General features: G+C 51.0%; 1 protein-coding gene across 1 annotated transcript in view; it reads left to right on the forward strand.

Annotated features, from left to right (window-relative positions):
- Nucleotides 1-19,309: 19,309 nt before the first annotated feature.
- Nucleotides 19,310-23,801, forward strand: part of LOC141259198 (lysosomal amino acid transporter 1 homolog) — a 34,306-nt gene continuing 29,814 nt past the window's right edge. Inside the window, exon 1 of the mRNA XM_073674784.1 lies at nt 19,310-19,654. Within this exon, the coding sequence (XP_073530885.1) occupies nt 19,458-19,654 (197 nt within the window). The 5' untranslated portion in view covers nt 19,310-19,457. The remainder of the gene's footprint in view (nt 19,655-23,801) is intronic.

A 23,801-nucleotide genomic window follows, 5' to 3' on the forward strand; every position in this document is an offset into this window, starting at 1 on the left:
CATTGCTTGGTTTTTTGTCTTGTTTGCATTCTGTGCAATTTAAGGGTGTGGCATCCCCTTTGTTGAGCTGATTAGTATATATGTAGCTTACCACGGGCCTAGGTGGTCTGGAGTTGGGACCCGGTCCTATTTGTCTACCCTTTTATATGCATTACTTCAACTTTGATATACAGTAAGGTTTTTAATATAGACAGTATAGGTACCGTCCCAATTTAGGGTCACCTTGCCGCTGGTGGGACGGCTTGTATACTTTTTTTGATCAAAAATAGTTCACTAAGTACCCTATATTTATTATGCAACTTTGCTTTTACATTTATATATAATGATGGTAGGGTATGAGATATATTTTTGTCTTTTGTAGGTTTTGCTTCTTTTTGCTAGTGTGAACATGCTCCTATTTCTTGCATGTCTACCATCTTAGACCTCAGTTCACATTGCTTGGTTTTTTGTCTTGTTTGCATTCTGTGCAATTTAAGGGTGTGGCATCCCCTTTGTTGAGCTGATTAGTATATATGTAGCTTACCACGGGCCTAGGTGGTCTGGAGTTGGGACCCGGTCCTATTTGTCTACCCTTTTATATGCATTACTTCAACTTTGATATACAGTAAGGTTTTTAATATAGACAGTATAGGTACCGTCCCAATTTAGGGTCACCTTGCCGCTGGTGGGACGGCTTGTATACTTTTTTTGATCAAAAATAGTTCACTAAGTACCCTATATTTATTATGCAACTTTGCTTTTACATTTATATATAATGATGGTAGGGTATGAGATATATTTTTGTCTTTTGTAGGTTTTGCTTCTTTTTGCTAGTGTGAACATGCTCCTATTTATTGCATGTCTACCATCTTAGACCTCAGTTCACATTGCTTGGTTTTTTGTCTTGTTTGCATTCTGTGCAATTTAAGGGTGTGGCATCCCCTTTGTTGAGCTGATTAGTATATATGTAGCTTACCACGGGCCTAGGTGGTCTGGAGTTGGGACCCGGTCCTATTTGTCTACCCTTTTATATTCATTACTTCAACTTTGATATACAGTAAGGTTTTTAATATAGACAGTATAGGTACCGTCCCAATTTAGGGTCACCTTGCCGCTGGTGGGACGGCTTGTATACTTTTTTGATCAAAAATAGTTCACTAAGTACCCTATATTTATTATGCAACTTTGCTTTTACATTTATATATAATGATGGTAGGGTATGAGATATATTTTTGTCTTTTGTAGGTTTTGCTTCTTTTTGCTAGTGTGAACATGCTCCTATTTCTTGCATGTCTACCATCTTAGACCTCAGTTCACATTGCTTGGTTTTTTGTCTTGTTTGCATTCTGTGCAATTTAAGGGTGTGGCATCCCCTTTGTTGAGCTGATTAGTATATATGTAGCTTACCACGGGCCTAGGTGGTCTGGAGTTGGGACCCGGTCCTATTTGTCTACCCTTTTATATGCATTACTTCAACTTTGATATACAGTAAGGTTTTTAATATAGACAGTATAGGTACCGTCCCAATTTAGGGTCACCTTGCCGCTGGTGGGACGGCTTGTATACTTTTTTTGATCAAAAATAGTTCACTAAGTACCCTATATTTATTATGCAACTTTGCTTTTACATTTATATATAATGATGGTAGGGTATGAGATATATTTTTGTCTTTTGTAGGTTTTGCTTCTTTTTGCTAGTGTGAACATGCTCCTATTTCTTGCATGTCTACCATCTTAGACCTCAGTTCACATTGCTTGGTTTTTTGTCTTGTTTGCATTCTGTGCAATTTAAGGGTGTGGCATCCCCTTTGTTGAGCTGATTAGTATATATGTAGCTTACCACGGGCCTAGGTGGTCTGGAGTTGGGACCCGGTCCTATTTGTCTACCCTTTTATATGCATTACTTCAACTTTGATATACAGTAAGGTTTTTAATATAGACAGTATAGGTACCGTCCCAATTTAGGGTCACCTTGCCGCTGGTGGGACGGCTTGTATACTTTTTTTGATCAAAAATAGTTCACTAAGTACCCTATATTTATTATGCAACTTTGCTTTTACATTTATATATAATGATGGTAGGGTATGAGATATATTTTTGTCTTTTGTAGGTTTTGCTTCTTTTTGCTAGTGTGAACATGCTCCTATTTATTGCATGTCTACCATCTTAGACCTCAGTTCACATTGCTTGGTTTTTTGTCTTGTTTGCATTCTGTGCAATTTAAGGGTGTGGCATCCCCTTTGTTGAGCTGATTAGTATATATGTAGCTTACCACGGGCCTAGGTGGTCTGGAGTTGGGACCCGGTCCTATTTGTCTACCCTTTTATATGCATTACTTCAACTTTGATATACAGTAAGGTTTTTAATATAGACAGTATAGGTACCGTCCCAATTTAGGGTCACCTTGCCGCTGGTGGGACGGCTTGTATACTTTTTTGATCAAAAATAGTTCACTAAGTACCCTATATTTATTATGCAACTTTGCTTTTACATTTATATATAATGATGGTAGGGTATGAGATATATTTTTGTCTTTTGTAGGTTTTGCTTCTTTTTGCTAGTGTGAACATGCTCCTATTTCTTGCATGTCTACCATCTTAGACCTCAGTTCACATTGCTTGGTTTTTTGTCTTGTTTGCATTCTGTGCAATTTAAGGGTGTGGCATCCCCTTTGTTGAGCTGATTAGTATATATGTAGCTTACCACGGGCCTAGGTGGTCTGGAGTTGGGACCCGGTCCTATTTGTCTACCCTTTTATATGCATTACTTCAACTTTGATATACAGTAAGGTTTTTAATATAGACAGTATAGGTACCGTCCCAATTTAGGGTCACCTTGCCGCTGGTGGGACGGCTTGTATACTTTTTTTGATCAAAAATAGTTCACTAAGTACCCTATATTTATTATGCAACTTTGCTTTTACATTTATATATAATGATGGTAGGGTATGAGATATATTTTTGTCTTTTGTAGGTTTTGCTTCTTTTTGCTAGTGTGAACATGCTCCTATTTCTTGCATGTCTACCATCTTAGACCTCAGTTCACATTGCTTGGTTTTTTGTCTTGTTTGCATTCTGTGCAATTTAAGGGTGTGGCATCCCCTTTGTTGAGCTGATTAGTATATATGTAGCTTACCACGGGCCTAGGTGGTCTGGAGTTGGGACCCGGTCCTATTTGTCTACCCTTTTATATGCATTACTTCAACTTTGATATACAGTAAGGTTTTTAATATAGACAGTATAGGTACCGTCCCAATTTAGGGTCACCTTGCCGCTGGTGGGACGGCTTGTATACTTTTTTGATCAAAAATAGTTCACTAAGTACCCTATATTTATTATGCAACTTTGCTTTTACATTTATATATAATGATGGTAGGGTATGAGATATATTTTTGTCTTTTGTAGGTTTTGCTTCTTTTTGCTAGTGTGAACATGCTCCTATTTCTTGCATGTCTACCATCTTAGACCTCAGTTCACATTGCTTGGTTTTTTGTCTTGTTTGCATTCTGTGCAATTTAAGGGTGTGGCATCCCCTTTGTTGAGCTGATTAGTATATATGTAGCTTACCACGGGCCTAGGTGGTCTGGAGTTGGGACCCGGTCCTATTTGTCTACCCTTTTATATGCATTACTTCAACTTTGATATACAGTAAGGTTTTTAATATAGACAGTATAGGTACCGTCCCAATTTAGGGTCACCTTGCCGCTGGTGGGACGGCTTGTATACTTTTTTTGATCAAAAATAGTTCACTAAGTACCCTATATTTATTATGCAACTTTGCTTTTACATTTATATATAATGATGGTAGGGTATGAGATATATTTTTGTCTTTTGTAGGTTTTGCTTCTTTTTGCTAGTGTGAACATGCTCCTATTTCTTGCATGTCTACCATCTTAGACCTCAGTTCACATTGCTTGGTTTTTTCCCATAGACTAGCATCAGATGTGGAGACTGCAGGTAAAAAAATGCATGTGCGTTTTTAGTAAGTTTCTGCGGCGGGAACGCATCAAAAACGCATGTAATCCGCACATGACTGTATCAATAAAGTTTTGTTAAAGCCAAATACCAAGAAGCATTAAAAACAAACAGCTTTATTTAAAACATGACATACCAAAAAAGAGACGAAAACTGTAGCTTACTGTATCTTATAAAAACCAAACCATAACATGGCTCTACCAACAGAATAAAAAGGTATGGGTCTCAGAACATGACAATATCAACCAGAATTTTATTCTTTGTAAGTTGTTAAAAGTATTAAAATAAAAAAAAAACTCTAAAAATTTGGCATTTCAGTAATAGTTGTAATGGGTCTGGGAGGCGGAACCTCTGGGCTACAATACAAGGGGGCGGTCCTTGTAAGGGAGCGGGTGGCGACCAGGCAGGCAGTCACAGGAGGTGACCTGGACAGTCTCTGAGTGAACGGGACAGTCTCTGAGTGAACGGAACAGTCTCTGAGTGAACGGGCTGGAGGTCACGGCAAGTGACCGGGGCAGTCTCTAGGTATAGGGTTGGTACGACCTGTGGCGGCTGAAGATAGACGAGAGCTCCCAGGTGAGCAGGCGAGAGTCTCTGGATGAACGGGTGGTCACAGCATGTGACGGCGGAGCCTCCAGGAAGACCAGCGGGCAGGCGACAGATGAGCGCTCCCAGATGAGCGGGCAGAAGTCTCTGGACAAGAGGGTGGTCACAGCACGTGACGGCAGAGCCTCCGGGTAGGCAAACAGACAGGTAGCAGATGAGCGCTCCCAGGTGAGCGGGCAGGAGTCACTGGACAGGCAGGTGGTCACAGCACGTGACGGCGGAGCCTCCAGGTAGGCTAGCAGGCAGATAGCAGATGTGCGCTCCCAGGTGAGCGGGCAAGCTGGTCCATAGACAGACTGACAGGAGTTGGTAGGCAGACCGTCGGACCTCAGGCAGGCAGGCAGGTAGCTGATGTGCGCTCCCAGGTGAGCGGGCAAGAGTCTCTGGAATAGCTGGTGGTCACAGCACGTGACAGCGGAGCCTCCGGGCAGGCAAGCAGGCAGGTAGCGGAGAAGCGCTCCCAGGTGAGCGGGCAGGCTGGTCCTTAGACAGACTGACAGGAGTAGTAAGGCAGACTGTCGGACCTCAGGCTAGCAGACAGGTAGCAAGTAATCAGGCAGGAATCTGACAGGTAACTGGCAGGTAACTGGCAACGGGACCTGAGGGCTGAAGCACAGGTGAGACACAGGTGCAAACAACATTGCTCGGGCACCTCCATTTTGGAGGAGGTGCCTTATATATGATGAAGTCCTCCGGCCATTGGCCGGGGACTCCTTAGGACGACGCGCGCGGCCCCCTTAAGAGGAGGGGAGCGCGCGCGCGCCCTAAGCACAGGGGCCGGGAAGGAGCGCGCGCTGAGAGCAGAGCGGGAGGAGGACGCCGGGAAGGAGCGCGCGCTGACAGCAGAGCGGGAGAGGGACGCCGGGCACGGGGCAGAGCGGTGAGAGGAGCAGCGTCCCTGCCTAGCAGAGGGCAGGGACGCCGGCACTACAGTACCCCCCCCTTTAGGCCCCCCCTTTTTTAGGCCAGACAGAAATTTAGCTAGGATGAGAGGGGCATGGATGTTCTCCCGGGGCTCCCACGTTCTCTCCTCAGGACCAAACCCCTTCCAATCTACCAGAAAAAAGGTCTTTCCTCTTACCCTTTTGGTGGCAAGAATGTTCTCTACCTCAAACTCGTCCTCAGCGGAAACCGGAGCAGGAGGCGTACCTGTAGACTTGGAAAAAGAGTTAAGTACCACAGGTTTGAGGAGAGATACATGGAAGGAGTTAGGGATCCGTAAGTTGGCCGGGAGTTTCAATTTATAGGCCACCGGGTTGATCTGACTGGTGACCTCCAGAGGTCCGATGAACCGAGGCCCTAACTTGTAAGAAGGTATCTTGAGTCGAACATATTTAGATGAGAGCCAGACCTTATCTCCTGGACGAAATTGAGGAGGATCCAGGCGTTTTTTGTCAGCGTGTCTTTTCATCCGTTCGGACGACTGAAGGAGTGCGGATCGGGTACTCTCCCAAATGGAGGAAAATTTGCTAACGAGAGATTCCGCAGCCGGGTTGTCCACCGAGGTGGAGACAGGAAAAGGAATCCGAGGATGCTGACCAAAGACTACAAAAAACGGGGATTTGGAGGAGGATTCGCTCTCGTGATTATTATAAGAGAACTCGGCCCATGGTAGGAGATCCACCCAGTCAGAATGGTGGGCATTAACGAAGTGCCGGAGGTAACTGGTCAGGTTCTGATTGATCCGCTCCACTTGACCATTGGACTGTGGGTGGTAAGCGGAAGAGAAGTCCAGGGTGACGTCTAGTAGTTTACAAGTGGCTCTCCAGAAGCGTGAGGTGAACTGTACCCCACGATCCGACACGATGTGGAGGGGCAGGCCATGAAGACGGAAGATGTGACGAATAAAGTCTCTAGCTAGCTCGGGTGCAGACGGGAGGCCTGGTAGGGGAACGAAATGAGCCATCTTGGAGAAGCGGTCAGCGACCACCCAAATGACCGTACAACCGGCAGAGAGTGGGAGGTCAGTTATGAAGTCCATTAGTCCATTGCAATATGCTGCCAGGGGGCAGCAGGTACTGGGAGCGGAAGGAGGCGACCGGCTGGCAGATGTCTCGGAACCTTGTTGCGGGCGCAGGACACACAGGCAGAAACAAAGTCTATTACATCCTTGTGCAGGGTAGGCCACCAGTAGTGATGGGAAATAAGCTGGAGGGTCTTCTTCTGACCAGCGTGGCCAGCCAGTTTAGACGAGTGACCCCAGTGAAGGATCTTCTCCCGATCAGGTACTGATACGAACGTCTTTCCGGGAGGGAGACGATTTAGACTCACGGGAGCCACCTACATTACTCTGGCGGGATCGATGATGTGTTTCGGATCTTCCTCGAGATCAGATACCAGAAAGGATCGAGACAAGGCGTCCGCCTTGACGTTTTTGTCAGCCGGGCGAAAATGAAGGACAAAATCAAAACGAGCAAAAAACAAGGACCACCGGGCTTGGCGCGGGTTAAGTCTCTGGGCATGCTGGAGGTAAGCCAAGTTCTTGTGGTCAGTGTAAATTATTACCGGGTGAAGAGCCCCCTCAAGCAGGTAACGCCACTCCTCCAATGCCAGTTTGATGGCCAATAACTCTCGATCTCCTATGGAATAATTGCGCTCTGAGGAGGAGAAGAGTTTAGAGAAGAAGCCGCAAGTTACCATCCTCCCGGAAGAAGATTTTTGAGTAAGTACCGCTCCAGCTCCAGAGGAGGAGGCGTCCACTTCCAGGAAGAACTGCTTGTTGCCGTCCGGGCGATGCAGCACCGGGGCGGAAGAGAAGGCCTGTTTTAAGGAAAGAAAGGCTTCTTCTGCTTCGGGCGGCCACTGTTTGGGATTAGTACCCTTACGGGTGAGCGCGGAAATTGGGGCAGTCCGGGAAGAGAAGTGTGGTATGAAGAGGCGGTAGTAGTTGGCGAAGCCCAGGAACCGCTGAATGGCTTTCAACCCCTCCGGTCGGGGCCATTTCTCGATGGCAGACAGTTTCTCTGGATCCATTCGTAGGCCGGTCTGAGAAATAATGTAGCCCAAAAACGGAAGCGAGGTCTGCTCAAAGAAGCACTTCTCGTATTTAGCGAAGAGGTGATTCTGCCTGAGCCTGAGCAGCACCTGACGAACGTCCCTCCGGTGAGTCTGGAGATCCGGAGAGAAGACCAAGATGTCGTCCAGGTACACCACTACGCAGGAGTAGAGAAGGTCCCGGAAGATGTCATTGACCAACTCTTGAAAGACGGCAGGAGCGTTACAGAGACCAAAGGGCATTACCAGGTATTCATAGTGGCCGTCCCGGGTGTTGAATGCCGTCTTCCATTCATCCCCCTGACGGATACGAACCAGGTTGTACGCCCCACGGAGGTCTAGTTTGGTGAAGATTCTAGCCCCCCTCAGACGATCAAATAATTCTGGAATGAGCGGAAGGGGGTACTTATTCTTCACCGTGATCTGGTTTAGGCCTCTATAGTCTATACAGGGACGGAGAGAGCCGTCCTTCTTTTTGACGAAAAAGAAGCCTGCTCCCGCCGGGGAGGTAGATTTCCGGATGAATCCCCTGGCCAGATTCTCCTCAATATATTCGGACATCGACCGGGTCTCAGCAGCGGATAAAGGATAAATACGCCCACGGGGAGGAGTAGTACCGGGTAACAGGTCGATGGGACAGTCGTATGGTCTATGAGGGGGTAATGTCTCTGCCTCCTTTTTATTAAAAACATCAGCATAAGACCAATAAGGAATCGGAAGTCCAGGTAGATTAGCTGGGGTAGGAGAGGGACGGACAGGATGGACGGGAACCAGGCAGGTCTTATGACAGTCTTGTCCCCAGCGAAGGACTTCTCCGGTTTGCCAGTCAAGCACGGGTGCATGTTTCTGGAGCCAAGGCAGACCTAGCAAGAGGGCGTGAGAGAGTCCAGGCAGAACATGAAAGGAGATACTTTCAGAATGCAGCATTCCCACCTGCAGAGTAATGGATTCGGTGATGAGTTGGATGGGGCGTGGTAAGAGCACCCCATCCATGGCAGCCACAGACAAGGGTACAGCCAGAGGTTTAGTGGGGATGCGGTATTTCTCTACCAGGGACTGTGAAATAAGATTCCCGGCTGCTCCAGAGTCCAGTTGGGCTAGTTCGAAATAACGGTTCTCCCCGTAGACGATTGAAACTGACAACAGCAGGGATGGAGAGGATTTATTCTTGTCTAGGTGGACCTCTCTGAGCGAACCTAGACACAGGCGTTTCCCGACCTCTCCGGGCAGGCACGGATCCGGTGCTCCTTACTGCCACAGTAGAAGCAGGTCCCCTCGGCACGGCGTAAGTCCTGACGGGTCTTGACCATCTTGGTCTGGTCGACCTGCATAGGCTCAGGAGGGTGTACCTGGTTAGAGACAGAAGGAGTGACGGGTTTCTGAAAAGTAGGAGCTAGACGTAGTAACCTCCTCTCACGGGTGACCTCTCTGGCACGCTCCTGGAACCGTAGGTCAATCCGGGTGGCAAGAGTTATTAAGTCATCGAGAGTGGTAGGAATGTCCCGACCGGCAAGTTCATCTTTAATACGGCCGGACAGACCCTCCCAGAAGACGGAAACCAGAGCGTCGTTATCCCAGGCCAGCTCCGAGGCAAGGGTACGGAACCGTATGGCATATTGGCCCACGGTGAGGCTTTCCTGACGGAGGCGTAGCAATGATGATGCGGATGAGGTCTTCCGTCCGGGTTCGTCGAAGACTTTCCGGAAAGCCGTGAGAAAAGCAGGCAAGTTGGACACCAGGGGGTCTCCTCTCTCCCATAGAGGATTTAGCCAGGCCAGAGCCTCCCCGGTGAGATGGGACATGATGAATGCAATTTTGGCTCGGTCGGAGTTAAACTGGTGGGACAATAGTTCAAAGTGCAGGGTGCACTGATTTATGAAGCCCCGAGCCTGGATGGAGTCGCCTCCGAAGCGAGGAGGTGCAGAAAGCCGGGGTCCGGGGTAGGATACCATGGTATTAGTGGGCAGCGGAGCTGCCGGATTGCGAGACATGGCACTGGCGGAGGTTGTCGGTGGAGCAGTCAGAGTGTCCAGGCGAGTATTGACATTCCGCAGGTGACCCAGGATGGACTCCTGTTGGGACCTTTGACGGGACAGTTCATGACACAGGTCCGAGAGCGAGGGAGCTTGGGTGCCACCGGGTTCCATGGCCCGAGCAAACTGTAACGGGTCTGGGAGGCGGAACCTCTGGGCTACAATACAAGGGGGCGGTCCTTGTAAGGGAGCGGGTGGCGACCAGGCAGGCAGTCACAGGAGGTGACCTGGACAGTCTCTGAGTGAACGGGACAGTCTCTGAGTGAACGGAACAGTCTCTGAGTGAACGGGCTGGAGGTCACGGCAAGTGACCGGGGCAGTCTCTAGGTATAGGGTTGGTACGACCTGTGGCGGCTGAAGATAGACGAGAGCTCCCAGGTGAGCAGGCGAGAGTCTCTGGATGAACGGGTGGTCACAGCATGTGACGGCGGAGCCTCCAGGAAGACCAGCGGGCAGGCGACAGATGAGCGCTCCCAGATGAGCGGGCAGAAGTCTCTGGACAGGCGGGTGGTCACAGCACGTGACGGCAGAGCCTCCGGGTAGGCAAACAGACAGGGAGCAGATGAGCGCTCCCAGGTGAGCGGGCAGGAGTCACTGGACAGGCAGGTGGTCACAGCACGTGACGGCGGAGCCTCCAGGTAGGCTAGCAGGCAGATAGCAGATGTGCGCTCCCAGGTGAGCGGGCAAGCTGGTCCATAGACAGACTGACAGGAGTTGGTAGGCAGACCGTCGGACCTCAGGCAGGCAGGCAGGTAGCTGATGTGCGCTTCCAGGTGAGCGGGCAAGAGTCTCTGGAATAGCTGGTGGTCACAGCACGTGACAGCGGAGCCTCCGGGCAGGCAAGCAGGCAGGTAGCGGAGAAGCGCTCCCAGGTGAGCGGGCAGGCTGGTCCTTAGACAGACTGACAGGAGTAGTAAGGCAGACCGTCGGACCTCAGGCTAGCAGACAGGTAGCAAGTAATCAGGCAGGAATCTGACAGGTAACTGGCAGGTAACTGGCAACGGGACCTGAGGGCTGAAGCACAGGTGAGACACAGGTGCAAACAACATTGCTCGGGCACCTCCATTTTGGAGGAGGTGCCTTATATATGATGAAGTCCTCCGGCCATTGGCCGGGGACTCCTTAGGACGACGCGCGCGGCCCCCTTAAGAGGAGGGGAGCGCATGCGCGCCCTAAGCACAGGGGCCGGGAAGGAGCGCGCGCTGAGAGCAGAGCGGGAGGAGGACGCCGGGAAGGAGCGCGCGCTGACAGCAGAGCGGGAGAGGGACGCCGGGCACGGGGCAGAGCGGTGAGAGGAGCAGCGTCCCTGCCTAGCAGAGGGCAGGGACGCCGGCACTACAATAGTACAGACAGGCAAAACAAAATTAGGTGGGGTTCAGATGGCTATATTGGAATTCAGGTGAATTGCGATGGCAAATTGCATTTATGACCGAGTCTGTGCAGCTCTGCGCGGACTTGTACCGGAGCTGACATTCATTGCATGCTGTGTGTGGTCCGTGTGCAGTCTGTGAGAGGTCCATGTGTGCTCTGTGTCCGGTCTTTGAGAGGTTTGTGTATGACCCATGTCTGTTCTGTGTGAGTGGTCCATGTATAGTCTGTGAGTGGTCCATGTGTGGTCTGTGAGAGATCCATGTGTAGTCCATGTTTGGTCTGTGAGTGGGTGAGAGGTCCATGTGCAGTCTGTGAGAGGTCCAAGTGTGGTCTGTGTACGGTCTCTAAGAGGTCCGTGTGTGGCCCATGTGTGGTCTCTGAGTGGGTGAGAGGTTCATGTGGGGTCTCTGAGAGGTTTGTGTATGGGCCATGTGTGGTCTGTGAGTGGGTGATAGGTTCATGTGCAGTCTCTGAGAGGTTTGTGTATGGCCCATGTGTGGTCTGCGAGTGGGTGAGAGGTTCATGTGCAGTCTGTGAGAGGTCCAAGTGTGGTCTGTGTACGGTCTATAAGAGGTCCGTGTGTGGCCCATGTGTGGTCTCTGAGTGGGTGAGAGGTTCATGTGGGGTCTCTGAGAGGTTTGTGTATGGCCCATGTGTGGTCTGTGAGTGGGTGAGAGGTTCATGTGCAGTCTCTGAGAGGTTTGTGTAATGGCCCATTGTGTGGTCTGTGATTGGGTGAGAGGTTCATGTGTGGTCTGTGTACGGTCTATAAGAGGTCCGTGTGTGGCCCATGTTATGGATCCGGGTGGTGGAACCTCTGTGCTGCGGTGCAAGGAGGGACCCAGAGGGGCATAACTAAGTATCAACTCGGACCGACCTAGGTCGTACGGCGGCTATCGACTCCGTGACCAGGGAGGGACCGAGCAGAGGGACCAGGTGCTACACTGGGGACGACCTTGTAAGAGAGCAGGTGACTCCCACGGGTCAGATGGCTGGGACTGACCGATACAGTAGATGGGCACAGAAGGCAACAGGCGGGAGCCTCTAGGTAGGCTGTCAGGTGGTCACAGCAAGTGACGGGCAGGAGCCTCCAGGTAGGCTGACAGGTGGTCACAGCAAGTGACGGGCAGGAGCCTCCAGGTAGGCTGACAGGTGGTCACGGCAAGTGACAGGCAGGAGCCTCTAGGTAGGCTGTCAGGTGGTCACGGCAAGTGACGGAAGGAGCCTCTAGATAGGCTGTCAGGTGGTCACGGCAGGTGATGGGCAGGAGCCTCCAGGTAGGCAGACAGGTGGTCATGGCAAGTGACGGGCAGGTAGCAAGCAGGGGTCTCCAGGTAGGCATGGCAGGTAACAGGCAGGTAGCAAGCAGGGGCCTCCAGGTAGGCACGGCAGGTAACAGGCAGGTGCTTCCAGGTAAGCAGGCGGGCAAAGCCCATTGACAGACTGGCGGACTGAACGGAAGACAGACTGTCGGGCTGGAGAGTAGTCAGGCTGGCAGACTGGACTGATAGTCAGGCTGGCGGGCAGGACTAGTAGTCAGTCTAGCAGCGGGATCTGAGGGCTGAAGCAGAGGTTAGTACACTGTGCATCAACTATTGCTCGGGCACCTCCATATTGGAGGAGGTGCTTTATATATGGGAGGACCTCCGCCAATTGGCCGGGGACTCCTTAGGGCGGCGTGCGCGGCCCCTTTAAGACGGAGGGAGCGCGCGCTAAGCACGGTGCCCGGGAACCTGCACGCGCCGGCAGAAGCAGGAAGAAGAGCGCTGGAGGACGCCAGGCGGGGAGCGCGGCGGAGAGAGGGACGGCGTCTCTGCCTGGCAGGGGGCAGAGACGCCGATGCTACAGTACCCCCCCCCCTTTACGCCCCCTCTTTGTTAGGCCAGAAAGAAATTTTTCAAGGAGAAGCGGGACATGAATGTTCTCCCTGGGTTCCCAAGTTCTCTCCTTTGGGCCAAACCCCTTCCAATCCACCAGAAAAAAGGATTTTCTTCTTACCCTCTTGGTGGCCAGAATGTTCTCTACCTCAAAAACGTCCTCAGCGGAAACCGGAGCGGGGGGAGTACCTGGATTGTTGGAAAAAGAATTAAACACAACTGGTTTGAGGAGAGATACGTGGAAGGAGTTGGGAATCCGTAAGGTGGCCGGGAGTTTTAACTTGTAGGCCACTGGGTTGAATTGTTTGAGGACTTCAAATGGACCGATGAACCAAGGACCTAACTTGTAAGAGGGTATTTTGAGCCGAACATGTTTGGAGGAGAGCCAAACCTTGTCTCCCGGACGGAATTGAGGCGGATCCAGACGTCTCTTGTCAGCATATCTCTTCATCCGCTCAGAGGACTGAAGAAGTGCGGACCTAGTATTTTCCCAAATGGTGGAAAATTCGCTGACCAGGGACTCCGCGGCAGGGTTGTCCACAGAAGCGGAGACGGGAAACGGAATCCGGGGATGTTGACCATAGACTACAAAGAACGGGGACTTGGAAGTCGATTCGCTCTCATGGTTGTTGTAGGAGAATTCGGCCCAAGGCAGGAGGTCCACCCAATCGGTATGGTGAGCATTAACAAAGTGCCGGAGGTAGCTGGTAAGGATCTGGTTGATACGCTCCACTTGGCCATTGGACTGTGGATGGTAAGCGGAGGAGAAATCCAGGGTGACATCCAGCAGCTTACACGTAGGTCTCTAGAAGCGTGAGGTAAACTGAACCCCTCAATCCGACACAATGTGGAGGGGTAGGCCATGGAGACGGAAAATGTGAAGGAAGAAGTCCTTAGCCAGCTCTGATGCAGACGGGAGACCAGGCAGAGGGATGAAGTGGGCCATTTTAGAAAAGCGGTCGGCGACCACCCAAATGACTGTACAGCCGGCAGAAACAGAGAGATCTGTAATAAAGTCCATAGCAATATGTTGCCAAGGGGCAGCAGGTACGGGAAGAGGCAGGAGGTGGCCGGCTGGAAGATGTCTGGGAACTTTGTTGCGGGCACAAGACGAACAGGCCGAGACGAAGTCTACCACATGCTTGCGCAGGGTGGGCCACCAGTGATGCCGGGTAATGATCAGGAAAGATTTCTTCTGACCGGCATGGCCGGCTAGTTTAGATGAAAGACCCCAGTGAAGAATCTTCTCCCGATCTGGAACCGCTACAAACGTCTTACCGGGTGGGAGACGAGTCAGATCTAAGGGGGCCATACTCATCACTTTGGAGGGGTCGATGATGTGCATAGGCTCCTCCTCTAGATTGGAGGACAGGAAGGATCGGGACAAGGCGTCAGCTTTAACATTCTTGTCCGCCGGGCGAAAATGTAGGATAAAGTCGAAGCGAGCGAAGAACAAAGACCACCGGGGCCTGACGCGGATTGAGTCTTTGGGCATTCTGGAGATAGGCAAGGTTTTTGTGATCAGTATAGATGATCACTGGGTATAGAGCCCCTTCAAGCAGGTAACGCCACTCCTCCAGCGCCAATTTGATGGCTAGCAGTTCTCGGTCTCCTATGGAGTAGTTGCGCTCGGATGAGGAGAAGAGTTTTTAGAAGAAGTCGCAGGTTACCATTCTCCCGGATGAAGATTTTTGGGTGAGCACTGCTCCAGCTCCGGAGGAGGAAGCATCAACCTCCAGGAAGAACTGTTTGTTGCAGTCCAGACGGTGCAGCACTGGGGCAGAGGAGAACGCTAGTTTTAAGGAAAGGAAGGCCTCCTCAGCTTCGGACGGCCATACCTTGGGATTTGCTCCCTTACGGGTGAGCGCAGAGATGGGAGCAGTCCGGGAAGAGAAGTGCGGGGTGAAGAGAAGGTAGTAGTTAGCGAGGCCCAGGAATCACTGAATCGCCTTCAACCCCTCCGGACGGGGCCACTTTAAGATGGCAGAGAGCTTCTCGGGGTCCATTCGTAGACCTGTCTGGGAGACAATATAGCCCAGGAACGGAAGGGAGGTCTGCTCGAAGAGGCACTTCTCAAATTTGGCATAGAGGTGATTCTGCCTGAGCCTAAGCAGGACCTAACGAACACCTCTCCGGTGTGTGGGAAGGTCCGGAGAGAAGACCAAGATATCGTCCAGGTACACCACCACGCAGGAATATAGAAGGTCACGGAAGATGTCATTGACTAATTCTTGGAAGACGGCGGGAGCATTGCAGAGACCGAAGGGCAACACACGGTATTCATAGTGACCGTCCCGGGTATTGAATGCCGTCTTCCACTCGTCTCCTTGACGGATCCGGACCAGGTTGTACGCCCCACGTAGATCCAGCTTGGAAAAGATCCTGGCGCCCTTAAGGCGGTCAAACAACTCGGAGAAGAGCGGCAGGGGGTATTTGTTCTTGACCGTGATTAGACTGAGTCCTCTATAGTCAATACAGGGGCGTAGCGAGCCATCCTTCTTCTTGACGAAGAAGAATCCGGCTCCAGCCAGGGAGGTAGATTTCCGGATGAATCCCCTAGCCAGATTCTCCTCAATGTACTCCGACATGGCCCGGGTTTCGGCCGACGACAACGGGTAAATACGCCCACGGAGAGGAGTGGCTCCGGGTACCAGGTCGATCGGGCAATCATATGGTCTATAAGGTGGCAGTGTCTCTGCTTCCTTTTTGTCGAAGACATCTGCATAGGACCAGTAGGGTGCCGGTAAACCGGGTAGATTAGCCGGGGTGGGTGGAGGATGAACCGGGCGGACCGGAACCAGGCAGGACTTATGGCAATCCTGCCCCCAACGGAGAACTTTCGCCGGATTGCCAATTCAGCACAGGTTCATGTTTCTGTAGCCAGGGTAGACCTAGCAATAGGGAGTGAGAGAGACCGGAAAGCACATGGAAGGAGATCCTGTCAGAGTGCAGCATTCCCACCTGCAGGGTTATAGGTTCTGTGACGAACAGGATGGTCACCCAAAGGAGTCTTCCATCCATGGAGGCGACTGCCAATGGTTCAGCCAGAGGTTTGATGGGAATGTGATATTTCTCCACCAGGGGCTGGTTCCCAGCAGCTCCGGAATCTAGGTGCGCAATTTCAAAGTAGCGGTTCTCTCCCCAGGAGATGGAGACAGACAAAGTCAGGGAAGGAGAGGGTTTACTTTTGCCTAGGACGACCTCTCTGAGCGGTCCTAGATTCTGGCGTTTCCCGGCTTCACCGGGCAGGAACGGATGAAGTGCTCCTTACTGCCACTGTAGAAACAGCTCCCCTCGGCTCAGCGTGACTCTTGGCGAGATTTTACCATCTTGGTCTGGTCGACCTGCATAGGTTCGGGCGAGCGTGCCCGGGGAGTTGCTAATTGAGAGACAAGTCTCTGGAAAGTAGGAGCAAGACGAGGAAATCTTCGCTCCAGGGTAGTCTCTTTAGCACGTTCCAGGAAACGGATGTCGATCCGGGTAGCTAGCGACACCAGGTCATCCATGGATGGTAGGAATGTCCCGGCCGGCTAACTCATCCTTAATCCGGCCGGAAAGGCCCTCCCAGAAGATGGACACCAGGGCCTCGTTGTCCCAGGCAAGCTCAGAAGCGAGGGTACGGAACCATATGGCATATTGGCGGATACGAAGCAGAGAGGAGGCAGTAGAGGATTTTCGTCCTGGTTCATCGAAGACTTTCCGGAAAGCAGCCAGGAAAGACGATAGATCGGACACCAGGGGATCCCCTCTCTCCCACAGGGGATTTAGCCATGCCAGTGCTTCTCCAGTGAGGTGAGACATGATGAACGCCACCTTGGCCCGGTCGGGGGGAAACTGATGTGCCAAAAGTTCAAAGTGCAGGGTGCACTGGTTTATGAAACCCCGAGCTAGAGCGGGGTCGCCTCCAAAACGAGGAGGTGCAGAAAGCCGGGGACCTGGGTTGGATGCCGTGGTATTGGTGGGCAGCGGCGCTGCCGGAGCGGGAGTCGCACGACTCGAGGCGGACACAGGTGGAACAGTCAGTGTGTCCGGGCGGGAGTTGACACTCCGCAGAAAGTTCAGGATGGTTTCCTGTTGGGATCTCTGACGAGAAACCTCCTGGTACAGATCAGAGAGCGAAGAAGCTTGGGGGCCACCGGGTTCCATGGCCCGAGCAAACTGTTACGGATCCGGGTGGTGGAACCTCTGTGCTGCGGTGCAAGGAGGGACCCAGAGGGGCGTAACTAAGTATCAACTCGGACCGACCTAGGTCGTACGGCGGCTATCGACTCCGTGACTAGGGTGGGACCGAGCAGAGGGACCAGGTGCTACTCTGGGGAAAACCTTGTAAGAGAGCAGGTGACTCCCACGGGTCAGATGGCTGGGACTGACCGATACAGCAGATGGGCACAGAAGGCAACAGGCGGGAGCCTCTAGGCAGGCTGTCAGGTGGTCACAGCAAGTGACGGGAAGGGGCCTCCAGGTAGGCTGACAGGTGGTCACGGCAAGTGACAGGCTGGAGACTCCAGGTAGGCTGACAGGTGGTCACGGCAAGTGACAGGCAGGAGCCTCTAGGTAGGCTGTCAGGTGGTCATGGCAAGTGACGGAAGGAGCCTCTAGGTAGGCTGTCAGGTGGTCACGGCAGGTGACGGGCAGGAGCCTCCAGGTAGGCAGACAGGTGGTCATGGCAAGTGACGGCCAGGTAGCAAGCAGGGGTCTCCAGGTAGGCACGGCAGGTAACAGGCAGGTAGCAAGCAGGGGCCTCCAGGTAGGCACGGCAGGTAACAGGCAGGTGCTTCCAGGTAAGCAGGCGGGCAAAGCCCATAGACAGACTGGCGGACTGAACGGAAGACAGATTGTCGGGCTGGAGAGTAGTCAGGCTGGCGGACTGGACTGATAGTCAGGCTGGCGGGCAGGACTAGTAGTTAGGCTAGCAGCGGGACCTGAGGGCTGAAGCAGAGGTTAGTACACTGTGCATCAACTATTGCTCGGGCACCTCCATATTGGAGGAGGTGCTTTATATATGGGAGGACCTCCGGCAATTGGCCGGGGACTCCTTAGGGCGGCGAGCAGGGCCCCTTCAAGAGGGAGGGAGCGCGCGCGCGAGCGCCCTAAGCACAGTGCCCGGGAACCTGCACGCGCCGGTAGAAGCAGGAAGAGGAGCGCTGGAGGACGCCAGGCGGGGAGCGCGGCGGTGAGAGGGACGGCGTCTCTGCCTGGCAGGGGGCAGAGACGCCGATGCTACAGCCCATGTGTGGTCTCTGAGTGGGTGAGAGGTTCATGTACAGTCTCTGAGAGGTTTGTGTATGGCCCATGTGTGGTCTGTGAGTGGGTGAGAGGTACATGTGTGGTCTGTGTACGGTCTGTAAGAGGTCCGTGTGTGGCCCATTTGTGGTCTCTGAGTGGGTGATAGGTTCATGTGCAGTCTCTGAGAGGTTTGTGTATGGCCCATTGTGTGGTCTGTGAGTGGGTAAGAGGTTCATTGTGTGGTCTGTGTACGGTCTATAAGAGGTCTGTGTGTGGCCCATGTGTGGTCTCTGAGTGGGTGAGAGGTTCATATGCGGTCTGTGAGAGGTTTGTGTATGGTTCATGTGTGGTCTGTGAGTGGGTGAGAGGTTCATGAGTGATCCGTATGTGGTCTGTGAGCGGTCCGTGTGTCCTTGTAAGGGCTCGCTCACACCTGCGTATAAATCAGACGGGTGTAACCTGATAAAAATTCTGATTGCACTTGGACCAATGTTATTCAATGAGGCAGTGTTTTTTCTCAGCTGTGTTCGGTTTGCTGCAATTTCACTCATAAATCGGTAGTGTGAGAAAAAAAATCTCATGCCATACGGACCATCCGTGCAACATTCAATTTTTACAGATGCATTACAATTCTGTAACATAGGAAACTCTAAATGGCCTGTAAATGATTATTAGCTGCAGAGTAAAAAAACGGATTGTATACGGATGATAAGTGAGAATAAATCGTCCCACTGTCCTGGATTTTTTTATACTCCACTGTGAGTGAACCCCAAAGTCTGTGGCGCACACGGGCAGATCATACGCTCGGCTTAATGATAATACGGCATTTCCGCTGCCCGGCGAACGGCACAAGAAATTACTATTTGTTTTCAGTGCATTGTGAATAAACTGGTGAATTTAATAAAAAATATGGCTGTCAGCAAGAAAATGATAAGGTCTCAGAGGACAAGGAACAAGAAACTGCTGGTGATGACGGGTTATAAAGCGAGTTATTTTCTACAGCTCGTGGCCATTATATCAATGAGTATATAGTAGAGTAGTATAATATAGTGCAGCTTTTAGTCCAGAACAAGTATAACCAGCTAGAAGAGTCCTACAGTGGAAACGACCATACGATGGAGACCACCCTATAATGGAGACGCCCCGACAATGGAGACCGCCCTATAATGGAGACGCCCCAACAATGCCGGTCCCCCCCTCAGTGTATGAGGCGCCGCTTCCTCGTGACGTAGTTAACGACACGTCCTTAGGAGGGACCACAAGCGGGCGGAGTCAGCTCCTCCAATCACTGAGCCGGATTATCCGTGCGGCCGGCGCAGCTGAGGAGAGAGGAAGGATCCACAGAGAACAGACGCCGGGGGCCACGGGGCCCTGAGCTGTGCACCTTCCGGGGGTAGGATGGCAGACAGCGGGCCCCGGTACCCTCCCCTGGTCGGGATGAACATGTCACGGGCAGAGGCGAGACAGCTGCTGTGTCCGGACGGGAGCCCGTGGATCTGGCAGCTGCTGGAGCAGTGTGTGCGGGATGTATGGGAGCACTGGAGTGTGGCCATAGGACTGCTCTCTATCTGCTGCTTCCTGTTTGCAGCTCTGCCGTAAGTAAACACCGTGCCATTCAGGCAGGGACTGGGAGGCTGCAGTATGGGTGACGGTGCTGGGCATGGTATACAGGAGGGCACGGCGTGCAGGACCTGCCAGCTCATGAGCCTGTGCGCTGCCCAAGAAGGGGCATGCATCCTCATCCCAGTGCTGGAGGGACCCCTTTGTGCCATAGCGGAGCCCACTGCAAAGCTGTCTCTTAACTGGAGAGATAGATTAGCCCATCCTGCTGCCTGAAACAAGCACCCCGAGCAGAGCCCCACATCCAAACGTCCCCGGACCATCCACCATCACAGAAGTCCTGTGAAGGTCCCGTAGGGAGGATGCTAGGAGCCATGCGCCCAGGAATACGTTTTTTATGTTAGGAAAATAGTCCAGTTATTGCCTCCATTCACTATAATGGGGTTGTTCATGTTTCAGTGATGGCACCTTTCAATTTATCTGAAACATGTAGCAATGTGTGCAGAGCTTCTCATTGCCATGTATTTCACACGCTGTGTGCGAGTCCACTAGACGTCATCTGTGATGTTCAGATCAGTCACATGTGACTTTGAAGGGGTTTTGCATCCTGTTTTTTAATGGCCATATACAGGTGCTTCTCACTAAATTAAATATCATCAAAAAGTTAATTTATTTCAGTTCTTCAATATGAAAAGTGAAACTCATATATTGTTAGAACCCTCCTGTTTGTTTTTTCCATCTTGTGTTTTGTGATCACGTGATAATCTGCCTTTATATTCCAGCTCCTCCCTTTTGGCTGTGCTGGACTTCAGTGTTTGACTGTTTTCTCTTGCCTGGTGCTTCGGTGCCTTTCTGTCAGTTCGCTTGGTCCTTCTGGGACCTCTAGTACCTTTTTGTAAGTTTGTGTTCTGCAACAACTTCTCTGTTTAAGAGGTGTCCCATTTTTGTTCCAGTCCTTAGTTCTTTTAGGGACCCCTCCCCTTATGCTATAGGTTTTCGTTCGGACTAGCCGAGGACTAAGGCGGGTCTGTTCGCTAGGAACAGGCAGCCCCCTACATCGTAGGGATTCAGCTTAATCTTACTGTAGGGACGGCTTTCCCCTATCTTTCCTTAGTTCATGTTGCGGGTCATAACAGTAAGTCCAGCCCAAAAAAACGAAAGGAAAGAAATTTGGGGATCAGTATGGCTTCCGTCCGAGTTTTGGCTCAACGCTTGCAGGGATTGTCTCTGGAGGTGGCCGAGCTCCAGCAACACGTGAGTAGCTGATCTGGAGCGCCTTTTGTGGAACCCAAGGTAGGACTGCCTGATGTTTCTTATGGTAAACAGCAAGATTTTTTTTTTCCTTTAAAAATGCTTATTTGTTATATTTTCTTTTGAGACCAAGGTCCTCTGGGAATGAATCACAGCGCATTGGTTTTATGTCACTTTTGCGCAAAGAACCACAAGGGTGGGCCTTTTCTCTCTAACCTAATGATCCATGCTTAAGGTCTGTAGAAGCTCCCCTTGTTCCCAGAGCCATAGCGTTTTTTATTTTCTCCAATCCCCTCCACGACAGCACACCTGGAGGTAGCCTCCCCATCCTAATTACAGACAGGAAAACAAGAGGTTAAATAGCCTCTCCCCGCTACAATCCCAGTGTTTTCCTGTCCCTATGGGATGAAGAGGTTACCTGGCGTGCCTGCGCTGGCCAGCAGGGCCCTATTAAATTTACCTGCCGGGCTGCAGGGAGCGATTGCCTCCGGCCTTCCTTGGCAGCTCCCGTGTCTCCTTGAGAGCGGGACCCCCTCACTCGTCTGCGGATAAAGCCGAGTAGGATCTTGGGGGCTGGGGGCCTCCTGTAGCTCCCTGGCCGGAGTCTCCTCGGTCCTCCATGGGCGCGTTCCGGCGCGCATGCAGGATGTGCCGGAACTGGAAGTCAGGCTTTCGGCCTGCGGGGCGTCACTTCCGGTGCGTTCCACCGTGGAACACATGGGGCCGCGGCGGGAAATTCAAATGGAGAAGCCGCGGTTTGCCCCGAAAATGAGGATCCTTCACCGGATAGGTGAAATTTTGGCGCTGGATCTCGGTCTCCCCTACAAAAGACACAGATGAGAAGACTCCATTAAGGTAGGACAGAATATTCTGCTACTATGGAGGGTGCTGTTCCAAAGCCTGCTTCTGCAGAGCCCAGCGCTAACCTGGCCCCAGTAAGTACTAGGTCCTAGGTTATTCCCCACTCTCTTTTGGGCAGGATCCTAAATATATTTTAAATCTCCCTCTTTTTATTTTTAATTTAGGGAGACAAGGATCCTGCACCGAGAGTGGGAGAAAGCACTACAGTTTGCAAATGTAGAAAAAAGCTTGCTTCAGGGCATAAGAAACCTCTATGCCGGAAATGCACTGACAACATTGTGAAGGAAGAACAGCCTTTCCTTATGGAAGAAATCAGGGGAATGGTTCGGCAGGAAATACAATCTTCCCTAGCCTCCTTCTCACAGACCTTTTCACAAGCCAGAGCTGAAGGTCTATCTCCCCCCAAAAGGAGAAAATATACGGTTAGGGAGACCTCTGATTCAGAATTGGGGTCTATGGAGGAACCGGAAGAAGGGGTCCTAAGTGAAGATCAGGAGGAAGATAAGAAATATTACTTTTCGTCCGAGAATATGGAGGAATTGTTGTCGCATGTGAGAGACACGATGCAGGTGGAAGAGGAGAAGGAAACCCGTGCAGTTCAGAATGAAATGTTTGGGGGTCTGAAATCCAAAAAGAAGTTGGTGTTCCCTGTGCATGACAACATTCAGAGTCTTATTTTGGATGAATGGAAGTCCCCTGAGAAAAGGCTTAGTATGGCAGGAGAAATGAAGAATAGATTCCCTCTAGATGAAAAGGCGGCTAAGCTTTGGATGGAAGTCCTGAAGGTTGATGTACAGGTGGCAAGGGTTGTGAAGAAAACAACCCTTCCCTTTGAAGACTCGTCACAGCTCAAAGATCCTATGGATAGGAAGATGGACAGTCTGCTAAGGAAGGCATGGGAAACATTGGCGGCTTCACTGAAGACTAATATTGCTTCAACTTGTGTAGCTCGTTCCATGTTCCTCTGGCTCCAACAACTAGAGGAACATCTCTGGAAAGCTACTCCTAGAGAGGACCTCCTAGCATCTCTTCCTTTGCTGCAGAAGGCCACTGGATTCCTAGCTGATGCCTCTGCGGAGTCTATCAAGATTGCAGCATTATTGAATTCTACGAGAAGAGCCCTGTGGTTGAAGATGTGGAGTGGGGACAATGCATCAAAATCTAAGCTTTGTTCCATTTAAAGGAGAGTATATGTTTGGGGCGGTCCTAGACGAGTTGTTGGAGAAAGCATCCGACAAAAAGATGTCTCTGCCAGAGCCAAAGAATCCAAGAAGTTTCAGAAAGAGACCATTCTCCCCCCTCAACAACAACAACAGCAGCAAACATTTCAGTACAGAGGCAATGGTAAAACTGGTCCCTGGAGTTACCCAAAAGGGGGAAGAGGAAGGAATATCTTTCAAGGTTCTAGGCAGGACAGACAATGACGCCAAGAAGGTAGGAGGCAGAATTACAAGCTTCCTTCCTCAATGGCAGCTAATATCTTCAGACAGGAAGATACTGGACATGGTGACTGTAGGAGCAGAAATAGACTTTACCATCTACCCTCCAAGAGTGATAGAGGTAACATTTTTATCATCAACAAGATTACACAGGCTCCTAATATTAGGTCTTCAGAAGATTCAAAACTCGGGGGTCATTTCACCAGTGTCTCGCACGGAACAAGGAGAGGGACACTATTCTCGGGTGTTTCTGCTAAGGAAGGTCTCAGGTTCTTACAGGATAATCCTCAATCTGAAACATCTCAACCAATATGTGAAATACAGAAGGTTCAAGATGGAATCTATAAAGTCCACGATTTCTTTGATTGGGAAAGGATTTGTCATGGCAACAATAGTCCTGCAAGAGGCTTACTACCACGTGCCAATTCATCCGGATTACAGAAAATTTCTCAGATTTGCTGTAACTCAGAACCGAGAGGTACTTCACTTTCCATTCAATGTACTCCCCTTCAGCATTTCGTCAGCACCCCGCCTATTTACAAAGATCATGGCAGAGGTAGTAGCTTATCTAAGGAAACTGAATATCTGCATCGTCCCATATTTAGACGATTTTTTTTGGTGATGGCTCCCT

This window comes from Phyllobates terribilis, unplaced genomic scaffold (genome assembly GCF_046119375.1).
Source record: "Phyllobates terribilis strain yellow unplaced genomic scaffold, ASM4611937v1 Scaffold_3__8_contigs__length_932513732, whole genome shotgun sequence".
Taxonomy (NCBI): Eukaryota; Metazoa; Chordata; class Amphibia; order Anura; family Dendrobatidae; genus Phyllobates; species Phyllobates terribilis.